Below are 11,502 nucleotides of genomic sequence, written 5' to 3'. Positions count from 1 at the left end.
ACACGGAAGATCTCACGATAGCGGAACAGCGCCTACAGCACCATGCAGACAAAGCCTTGACCATGAACAACTTGACCTTCGATGTCATCCACCAAGGGCAAGACCTCTTGCAGTATGTCAATGAAGTGCAGGCCTCTGGTAAGAAGTGCATTCCGCTGTGTGTGTGTGTGTGTGTGTGTGTGTTTTGTTTTGTTTTGTTTTGTTTTTATTTTTGCTTGTGGGTTCTTCATGCCCCTGTGGGAATTCATCTAGTTTATTTCAATGTGATGACTTCAAGGTTCAGTTAGACCCTCCGATATAGATGTTATAGATACCTGCTCTTCGAAAGGAAACATTTTTCTTTTTCCTCTCACATAATATAATCAGATTTAACATTATAGTCAGTACGCTTACCCTTAATATTCTTACATGGTATTTCAAGTAGCGAGAACTTTAATTTTGCAAATGATATATCGTATCTCCATGAGCGAACTGTAAATCTCAAGAAAATATTTCCGGTTCTGTGTTTTTTCTTAGTTTATGTTTTACCAGCAGATGTCACTATAGGCTCAAAAATGTTGAGAGAACTCTGTAGTATTAGAAACTTAACAAAAACCCACACACTACATTACCCATTTACACAAATCATTATTAAATGCTTCCTAAAAAGTAAACTAGGTATACAGCAGATAAAAACAAAAACAAACTGGGGTTCACTCATTTATAAAAGACGTCACATTTTCACAAGTTCTTGTAGGAACAGAAGTAGATAGGAAATGGGTTTAGTTCGGTTGGCTGGACGTTGCATTTAGTTCTAACACATCAGATACAGTCACTGAGACACATTCCCTCACTCTAAGGCAGGTGTAAATACTCCTCTGCTGGCTGTGCCCTCCTTGAACTTGGCCTTCAAAGTAATGGCTTGGCCCTCATCTGGGCAGACGATTCACAAAAGCAGAGTGTATGGCATGCACACCTTAAGGACACGTTGAGATGCTAGTTGAATTCTAGGCTCTCCCTTCACTGTCCGCAGGCGTGGAGTTGCTTTGCGACAGAGATGTAGACATGGCCACTCGGGTCCAGGACTTGTTGGAGTTTCTTCATGAAAAGCAGCAGGAACTGGACTTAGCAGCAGAGCAGCATCGGAAGCACCTGGAGCAGTGCGTCCAACTTCGCCACCTGCAGGCCGAGGTGAAGCAGGTAAACACACCACTGGATGCAGAGCCAGGTGACATGCATCGATGAGGGATCGGGTAATTCCACCATGTAAGCATCGGGGAGGGCTGCCCCTGATCAGAACAGAGGTATGATGACAGGCCCCCTCTGAAACGAGCCGCTGCCCGGACACTGCATGCTCACTCTGCTGGAAAGCCTTTGCTGCCCAGCAGGTTAGCACCTAGGGGCAGCGTCCATCCAGCTGGTTTTGTTACTGCAAGACTCTCGTTCGAAACTCTGAGCACTTTGCTTCCCTGGCTGAATAACTGATTTTTCTGCCAAAGATGCTGCTGTCAGTCTGGACTGGATCACAGGCTATGTGTGGCTGGGGTTTTCTTGTGCACCTGTACTGCCACTTCCAGGCAATACGGCAGAACAAAACGGGGTGTTTGGAAGAGACGGCTTTCGGCTCAGCGCCGACGGGATCCCACGCATACGTATACTCAGCGTATGTGACGTTTATCTCATGAGCAGGGAGACCACCGATGATGCTGCTCAGTGCAGGGACAGTCCGGCTCTATGGGATCCTAGTAGATGCACAGAGAAGCGCATGTTAGTTTGACCGGAGGGGACTTAACTTGCAGCCTCTGGACTGTAAGTGATGTGCAGTGCGGTGCGGTGCGTAAGTGGACAGCACTCACATGAAAGCAGATGTGCTATTAACTCAGAAGTCTTTAAAAGAACACCTGTTATTCTCCCATGTGACGAGGCGAAGTACGTGACCAACTTTGTAAAGATCAGTTAACACAGTGTTCCTTTTTGCCAAAAACAAAACAATTCATATAAGAAGTAAAGGAATAGACTAATGTATCCATGAGGAATTACATTTGCCTAATACAAGTAACAGAGTCCAAGAATAGTGGCTTAAAAATTATTTCCCCCAGAATGAGTCGCAAAGTGGTAGGATTGCTGGTGTTCATCCAGTGGCCCTGTGATATGTTAGGCTGAGACCTCGGTGACAGGTGGCCTTTTTCCCATGGCTGCCAGATGGCTGTAGGAACCCCAATTATCACCTCCACACTGCAGGCATCAGGAAGGGGGAAGCATAACAAGACGGAGGTAACAGCTGTATCAGAAAAAAAATATTTTCACAAAGTCCCCCAGAGGCTACTGCTTTGATCTCAGTGGCTAGAATAATGTCGTATCTGTCACCGCACTGTAATAGGGGCCGAGGAGTGCTTTTATTTTAAGTTCTCCCCAGAAGTTGGAATTTTCTGAGTAAAGGAGATGAGAAGAGGTATCGGGTAGATAATGAGTGCTCCGTGCCACAAATAACTACCCACAGCCTCTGAGGCTTCCACAGTCAAAACCGACTTCTCTTGTTGGTGTGTGAAGTGGAGGGTCTTGTGGTTTGACCTTGAGCGTGATAGCGCAGCTTCATTCAGCCTTTGGTTATTATGCCACTTAACACGTTAAATTGGAAAACATGTGACTCAAATAAACTACTTCCTGTATCAAGCAGTTTGCTGGCTTTGCATGTTCCTTAGGACTAAAAGGAATGAAAAGTACTTTTTCATTATCAGAGAAAGTTTTGTGGCAGTGGGATTTTCTATTGCATGGTCCTCAATCTGTTTTGACCTGTGGACTCATAATAACAGTTCTCTGGACCCTCCACATTTTCAGCTCCCATTTGCAACTAAAAATAACAATTAATTTAAAAGTTCAGCACTTAGGACCAGACGCCATGGAAGGTTATCAGACCGTGGGCAGCAGGGTCATGAGGAAGCTACACACCTCGTAGCTAATGGGAGCAGCTCAACCCCCTTGCCACCTCCGGTCGCGTCACTGCTGGTCATGAGGCTTGTGCTTGGAGTTGCCTGTGTAATGTTTCAGGTGCTGGGCTGGATCCGCAATGGGGAGTCGATGCTGAATGCCGGCCTCATCACGGCCAGCTCGCTGCAGGAGGCAGAGCAGCTGCAGAGGGAGCATGAGCAGTTCCAGCATGCCATCGAGGTAGGAATGCCTGGCCCACCTCTGAGTTGGGTCTTTCCAGCCTCAAGACAAGCTTGTCGCATCCCGTCCTGTGGTAGCCCTGGCCCTGGAAACCAAAATGAGGTTCAATAGCACCCCAGATGGCAGTACTTGCAAATCTACAGTTTATCATTAGAGAAGGCAACAGCCTGGCGAATGCGGTGAGGTGAGGGTGCGTGCCAGTGAGCACGGCCTCACAGCAGGGGTCCCAGAGGCCAGGGGCAGCTCCTGCCGTCCTCCCGCTGTGAGAGGCCTGGCCGGAGACGCACCTGCCCAGGTCAGGAGCTCCGGGCACCAGGGAGCCCAGTTGGCGTCTTGGCTGAGGTTTTTCGTCTTGTGCTAGCCTCAGGGGTTACGTACACTCCTGCTCTGTAACCAGCCTCGGCAAAACAGTGCTCCAAGGGTTCCCCCAGGCCAGGTGCAGATCGCGACCTCACGGTGGTCAATAGCAATGCTGTCTACAAAACTCCTCGGACCCAGTTGAAATCAGCGTTACTGACCAGAGCGTTTTGTGCCTTGAGGGTCAGTGCCGTGTGAGGACTTTGGCAAAACGGCTCAGACCCATTCCAGGGCCCCTCCTATTCACCCTTTGAGCAGATAGATTATTTTTAGGGTTTCTTTGGGGGGCATTTAATAATTGCAACAGGTGATCTCAAGGTGAAGGAGCGTTTGCTTACAGAAAACGTGTCCCCTGCTCCCCTTAGATATTGTCAGCCAGAAAAGGAAGCCACAGAAATTACCATTAATTTGTTCCCTAGATTAGTTTACTTTCAGCTACTCAGAGCCAGTGCTCATTAACAGGCATCTTTTGGAAATTGTACACTGTCCACTGTGCTGTGTGATTTCTGTTGATTGAATCGTCAGTGTAATTGGTGATGGGACTGTGCTGGGTACAGGGTTTTATGGGACCATTCGCTCTTTTTCAGATTAAATGCAAAACGTTGCTATTGTTAGAGAAAAATATCTGTGTCCACAGAGACCTCTTAGCCCCCGCCCCCCGCCACGCCCCCACCCAGCCCCGCAGCCTTTCTTCACTGAGAATCCGAGCTCATCCTCTCACGGAATCTTCTAGCGAAGACATGGGAGCATTTGTCATGCTATTTTGATAGCTTCATTGTGTGGCATGGCCCTCTAGAAGAAACGTGGTTCATCTTTTGCTTTTCACTAGTTTTTTTTTTTTTTTTTAATCGATAGTTCTTGAAAGCTTTCCACTCTAGTCCAAAGTTCAAGTTGAAAATGAAAATAAAAAGCATTCACTTTGGCCACCATTTCTTCTACTTGCTCATTTGCCTGTATCTGCTCTTATAAGATCAGCAGGAATATTAAACATAGAACGTTTCAACAGCTTTTTTTGGAACGTTGGCCGTTAAAGGTTTTTCCCGCTGTTTCTGAAGCTGAGAACCCCGCAATTGAGGCCCATTCTGGAAAATTTTAATGCATTTCATCCTTCCTTAGGTCATTTAAATATAAACATGGTTGTTGCTAGGCAGAACATTTTTTTTTTAAATGGCAGTTTCTTTTTTCTTTTCTTTATACTGTATATACATAAACAACATTTTTTTTGACCATACCGTCTGCTACATTTCTAGTAGTGTCCTAATGAGTCTTAACTGACGTTGTTTCTACAAAAGCCAGCTGTCGCCTTCCCAGTCCCTCTGCAGTAAGAGCCTGACACCCCTGTCAAGTCCGCCCTCCCTTTTCTCCGTCTTCCCTCAGAAAACACACCAGAGTGCACTGCAGGTGCAGCAGAAGGCGGAAGCCATGCTGCAGGCCAATCACTACGACATGGACATGATCAGGGACTGTGCCGAGAAGGTGGCCTCCCACTGGCAGCAGCTCATGCTCAAGATGGAGGACCGCCTCAAGCTCGTGAACGCGTCCGTGGCCTTCTACAAAACTTCGGAGCAGGTAGAGCACGAGGTCCCGTCCCTCGAGCTCCCGCCTGACATTGTATTTGGGGCTTAGTTTTGTTGGACGGCTCAGTCATTAAAACTCGTCAGTCCTTATGGAACCAGCCAGTTCCCAGCCAAGCAGAGAGAAGAAACGTTCTGGAAGGGAGGTTATTTTTGCATACCTCAGATATCAAAGTGTAATAGGTCGCAAGTAGCTGAGAAGGCTCCCCTTTTCCTCTCACGTAAACATATGAGAGAGACAGGGAACTCAGCTCTTACTTTGTTCTTACTCCGAAAGGCCTGCATTGGTCCTCATGAGAGATGGAGCCCCTGGCTCCTCCCGGTGGCTCTGGTCCTCTGACCAGCACTTTCATGCCCAGCGCCTGACGGAAAACGCTCCCCAAAGATGCCAGTCCGTGCCATCAGATGCCAGCAGGCCCACTGAGCCTGGGGCTCTCTTCTGTCCACAGGTCTGCAGCGTCCTCGAGAGCCTGGAGCAGGAGTACAAGCGAGAAGAGGACTGGTGTGGGGGGGCCGACAAACTAGGCCCCAATTCCGAGACGGATCACGTCACCCCGATGATCAGCAAGCACCTCGAACAAAAGGAAGCGTTCCTGAAGGTATGAGCCGGCTCCCCAGGGTGCACCTCACTGAACAGCGTGCACAGATCCAGGCGGGTTCGCCTGGAGGTGGCCAGCGTGCGGGGCCATCAGCCAGAAAGCTGCAGACACCCCACAGGCCAGGCACAGGCTGCAGTCTTCACTCTCCAAGGGAGGGCCCCTCGCGCCTCACAGCTCTCTGCTCGCGTGGCAGGTGAATGAGGTGACATCGCACCAGCAGTGAGTTAGTCGATCAGAGAAAATCTTAAAATCTTTTGCATTCCAGTTTTCACAGAGAAAGAACAGAAACCTGTGTGAATAAGAAGGAATGGAAGTCAGAAAACCACACACACACACACAGACACACACACACACACCCACACACACAGACACACACACACAGACACACACACACAGACACACACACACATACACACACACACACACTGATTGATTTGTTAAAATAAAAACGCCTATAGCTTAAAATAACTTTCCTTTGGAAATTCAGCCTTTTTAGGAATAAAGACTGTATTTCAGAAGATGTGTGAGTCTAGTGTAGACACAAAGCAGAAACGCTTCTTGTGGTTTGCCGGAGCAGTTACTAATACTTAGGAAATGTTTCCTGCAAGAGAAGTTGAATTCTCTTCAGATCAGGTTGGAACTTTTAACTCTGAGAAGCTGTAAATGAATAATTTTTCAAGCCTGCTTTGTTTTTATATACATACATATATATGTATGTATATATTTATTCATTTTTAAATTTACATTCATATGTGTCACCGATGTGCTTTGAAACAATTGAATCTTAAAAAGTGGTCACAGTGTTTAGAAACATGGCATCGAATGTTTCCATGTCGCATTCCTTCACTTTGGAACAGACTTTCTAAAGCTCTGCTTGTTGCCACTCAGACCTGTTAAAAGTAGGCGCAGTGTTTACTTTTCTTGTCTCTTCATTAAGCATAGTTTTTCTCCTCGTTTCAGCATTCTGACCGCTCTGACACCATTTCCTGTTATATTTAATAATTTCTTTTTCATTTCTGAAGGTGATGATCTTTCCTGACAGGGAACATTATTGTTTAGCCTGAGAATAGATTGTAACTCTTCAAAAATTCTTATCTGGTATACTTATTTTGAGCTTCCAAAGTGATTTTCTATTTAAACGAATTTGTGGGAAAACAGTCGTAGCTTCCCCAGAGGCATTGTCACTCTTTCAAACAGGATCTGGAAGCCCCACCCCTGCTTGTCACCACTATTTAAGTTTATGAAATACTGACCACTGTTAAGATGTTTTGAGTCGGAATCATTATAATTTGTCTCTCTTTATCTGGAATCCATTTAGTATAAAACAAAATTGAATGCTATTTTGCTAATGTAATTTTTAAAAATATTTAGATAAAATTATAAAGCAAAAATAGTCATAGGCCAGTTCCGATTCCTTCATTCACTAGCATTCTGTGGTGTTTGCGTATGGGCTATCTTTGAAAATTTTATTATGAAAGTTTTAGATGCGTACAATTATAGAGAGACTGGAGAATGAACCCCTATGCACATCTCACCCAGCTTCAGTAATTATCAGCGTATGGGCATGGGCCTGCCTTAAATGGACTGTTTTAAATTCTAGATGCTGCATCATTTTATTTGTGAATGCATTAGTATGTATCTAAACATTAAATTATGCTTTTCTAAAATATAACCACAATAGCATTATCAAATCTTAAAGATTAACAGTAACTCTTACTTCACGTAAAATCAAAGTGTTCCCATTTCTCTGATTGTCCTGCAAATGTATTTTTACACGTGGTTTTAATCAGGATCCAAACGAGGTCCACACGTTGATTTGATTTGTATAAGTCTCTTAAATCTCAATACTACCCTCCCTTTCATTACCATTTATTAATTGAAGAGATAAGTTATTCATACTATTTTGTTTCCCTCACTCTGGATTTTGGTAATTGCATCCTGTGGAGTTGTTTAGAACCATCCTGGATTTTCTGAAGTTCTGTTAGTTAGGTTGAGAGCCTTGATCAGATGCAGGCGTGTGAGTGTGCGTGTGCTTAGCAGACGTGAGGGGTGGCACTGTGTACGTCCCGTGGAGGCATATAAGGTCCTCTTCTCTTTTTGTTTCTGCAATGCGAGGCTTTATCAGTGCCTCAGACGTGGTGAGGCTGGTTCATCTGTTAGGCACTTCCCCACCAGCCGCAGCTTTAGTAACCACGGGTGATACTGTTCATAGGAGTTGCAGAATGGCAATGTCCTATCATTCCCTCGGCCTAGATGAGCTAGAATCAGTCCCTCCTCGGCCACTGGGTTACTGTAACATAGAGTTTGTCCAGAAACAATGGGGTAAATGCCCAATTCTTTCCCTTTGATTATAGTTTTCAGAACAATGAGCTGTTGCCCTAGCAACCTCTACATACAATTAGTTTGGTTTTTTTTTTGTTTTTTTTACTGTCCTCATAGATTTTAATGTAGTTGGAGTGTTTCCATCAGTCATAGCTATTTATCTTTTTATAGTCAACTCATCCCATTAGCGGGAGCACCTTCAAGTCAGGTTGGGCAGATGTCTTTGATGGGACCCCGGCAGTCGTCACCAGCTTCTTCACTGTTAGCTGTGACACCTCATTTCAGACTTATCAGTAGGGACTCCTAATATATTTTTTTCTTAATTAAAAAAAAAAAAGTATTCTAGCTCCATCTGCTGAAAAGCTCTTGAAACAATGACCAACCCAATAATATTACAAGCATCTCTCGTCCCCAGATTATGGCCTCTCAGTACCATTTACCACAAGAAGGCAGAGCTTCTTGAAGGAAAGATTGATTCCAGATCTGGGACAGGAGAAGTACAAGCTATTTCTAATTCAAATATAATTCAGGGCTTTTTTTTCCTAACTGCTTTGATTTTACATTATATTCCTTTCCTCTTATTTAAAATCCTTGTTTTTTTAATACATTGATGAAATTACTTGTTTGATTTATAGACATGCAATATCAGTTATCTATTACTAAAATAACATCATGTAACAAACCACCCCAAAACTGGAGGGCTCATACCAAAGAGTGGCAAACTAAGATGTAAGAGCTAAATCCATCCCCTGTCACTCATCTACATGTCACATGGCTGCTTCCTACACAGGAGTTAGATTGAGTGGTGGCAACAGAGGCACAGGACTGTATGACTCGGGAGGCTGAGAATACTTCCTGTCTGCCCTTGACAGAAATCCAGGCACAGCCCAGCCAGGTTCTCTGGGCTCCTCACAAGGCTGTGATCAAGGTGTTGGCCATGGATGTGGTCACCTCACGCTGGCCTGGGGAGGGACCTCACTTCCCCTCTGGCTGCAGGCCAACATCCACCCTCATCCCCTGCCTCGTGGGCCTCTCCACAGAGCAGCCCACAGCCTAGCAGCTGGCTTCGTCGGAGCAAGGACTCCAAGACACAATTTTTAAAATCGAAATAGGATTTAACCTATATATTCTTCAAACCACAAGTCGGCCAGGCGAACGTTTTAGGTAAAGACACGTTAGAGCCACGCGATGTTGTCACCCTTTGTACTCAGAATACGTTTGCACAAGTCCGATGAGCACATGCTCTCCGTTTCCCCTTAGGCTTGCACGCTCGCTCGAAGGAATGCCGACGTCTTCCTGAAGTACCTGCACAGGAACAGTGTGAACGTGCCCGGAATGGTGACGCACACCAAAGCCCCTGAACAGCAAGTGAAGAGTGAGTGTGGCCGGGAGCCGGCTTTCCGATGCGTCATGGAGGGAGCCTGGCAGGATGGTCTCAAGCATTGCTCCAGGGCTTCGTTTTAAACGTCCATTTCCTGTTAATTATCCGAGTTTAATCATAAAATATTAAGTGTACAGATTGATAATTTATTGAATAAAGTTGAAGAATATGATCAGGGAGAAAAAGCATTCAGGATGTTATGTGTTGGCATTGACTGTTTTGTTAAAGGAAATGAAAATATAAATCGGGGGAAAAATGAAAACTAGAGTTATCTACAGGCAAAGTATTTTTATAAGTTTAAATTACAAAATCACATACCAATATTATTGCCATAAAGTTATTGTCAATTTTATATACTTAAAGCATTGTTAATGAAAGCAAATTGCAAAATGAAATTAACATATTTAATAGTTTGATATCATCTGAGCATAAAAACCTATCAAACCATGTTTTTAATGCATAGAAACATGTAAATGCATAGAAAGAGATCTGGGAAAACACACTAAACAATAAATAGCATTGGTGTGGATGGAAGTGAAGAAGACTTATAATTTTTACTCTGTAGAATTCTGATTGACTATTTTACAATGAAAATGCATTCAGGTGTTATATAATTTAAAGCTTAAATTTAATCTTAGTTTTTGCAGATTTAATTAAAATGACATGGAAATGGATCCTGAGAAAATGAAGAGAGGTGTTTAACACAGTCTTGATATTAAGACACCATCTGTCAGCTTTCATCCTCACCACGAGCCTTGGGAGTCAGTACAAAAAATAGGAGGAAGCCGAGGTCACACAGCTTCACTCAGAATCTTTTATAGGAAAAAATTGCAATAATCAGTTAACAAATGATTCATCTCACACTTCTTTAAAACAGCATGACTCGCAAAAAACTTTCTGTATTCCACTCCCTGTCGATCTGATTTATCTGTTAGTTGTCACAGAATAATTTTCTCTCACACTGACACAATCCTTTAAGCTCAACATGAGATTTACACTTATTAATCAGTGGCCTTTTCTCTTGGGAAAAATGAGCAACTAACAAGAGCAGTCATTTTTCAGCAGAAACAAACAGGCCTTCATTGCCAGCAAGTTATTGGCTTTGGTAATCAGTTTACTTGGCTCATTTCATATAAAAATCATTTCCTATCTCCCATCTCTCAGTGTTGCCTATGGTTGTTGGCCAGACTCTGCTGTGAGCGAAGGTGTTCTGGTCCTTTCTAGGTCTGATAGGAGTGTGCCTGTGTGAGGGAAGGGTACGTTCCATGCACTCACTCACTCACGTTCATGCCTTTGCTAGTGTTTATCAACTGCTGGATGCTGTGGAGAATTAAAGAAACATTCTGTTTGTGTCACCGTAGACTTGAGGATGAAAGGTTTCTGGGTGGGGCAGTGCAGTTGATTTATGCGTGGACGATGGTGCCAGAAGGGACAGGATGACCCTAGAGGGTATGGACCAGGGAGAGTCAGCCCACGTGGTCAGAGGGTCCCTCAGGAGCTTGAGGCAGCCCAGGTGCCATTCTGCCCCGCCACTTTCTTGCCCCAAATCAGCCCCGCCCTGGGCAGAGACTGTGGGAATCAGAGACTAGAAAAGACGCAGTGGTTTATTTTAATTTCCACGTGCGACATTCTCGTTCAAGTGGAAGCTGAATTTTTGACGGTCTTCAAATTTCAGAGTCTTCATTTGTTTCATGAAGCTAGTTCACTTTTTCAGTAGAGTACGGATAACGTAGCAGGACCCCTGAGTTGACGGGTGAATGCTGCTCGCAGATTCTCGTTTCTCACAGAGCACCCGGCCTCCCGCACTCAGTAAATATTTATGGAAAACTTAATGTTTTTAAGGTTTTCCAATACAGCGAAGTTATAGTCAACGTACTATTTATTTGACTTGCAATTTCAGTCTTGGGAATCTTTTTCTAAAGTTTTTTGTCTGTTTATTTAATAAGCTTCTATAGTAAAACAGACTTAACTGTAAAAAGTTTTTAAAGCGTGCAAATGTATATAAATTACCCAGTTCCTTTGCCAGTGGTAACCACTGTCGAGATATCTTTGTGTATCCTGTCTGTGCATATAAATCTAAACATGTAGAGAAATCTAAACATAGAAATCTAAACATACTCTT

The 11,502-nt window shown here is 44.1% G+C and overlaps 1 protein-coding gene across 1 annotated transcript in view; it reads left to right on the top strand.

Moving 5' to 3' along the window:
- LOC105294779 (triple functional domain protein-like) overlaps positions 1-11,502 on the top strand; it is a 236,917-nt gene that overhangs the window by 192,648 nt on the left and 32,767 nt on the right. The window contains exons 16-21 of the mRNA XM_023532946.1: positions 3-138; positions 1,013-1,179; positions 3,028-3,147; positions 4,882-5,073; positions 5,528-5,677; positions 9,260-9,451. Coding sequence (XP_023388714.1) covers positions 3-138; positions 1,013-1,179; positions 3,028-3,147; positions 4,882-5,073; positions 5,528-5,677; positions 9,260-9,451 — 957 coding nt within the window. The remainder of the gene's footprint in view (positions 1-2; positions 139-1,012; positions 1,180-3,027; positions 3,148-4,881; positions 5,074-5,527; positions 5,678-9,259; positions 9,452-11,502) is intronic.

The sequence above is a fragment of the Pteropus vampyrus genome, unplaced genomic scaffold (genome assembly GCF_000151845.1).
Source record: "Pteropus vampyrus isolate Shadow unplaced genomic scaffold, Pvam_2.0 Scaffold94, whole genome shotgun sequence".
NCBI classification, from domain to species: Eukaryota; Metazoa; Chordata; class Mammalia; order Chiroptera; family Pteropodidae; genus Pteropus; species Pteropus vampyrus.
Note: the sequence above shows the minus strand (reverse complement) of the source record. Positions and strands in the feature narration are given on the sequence as shown.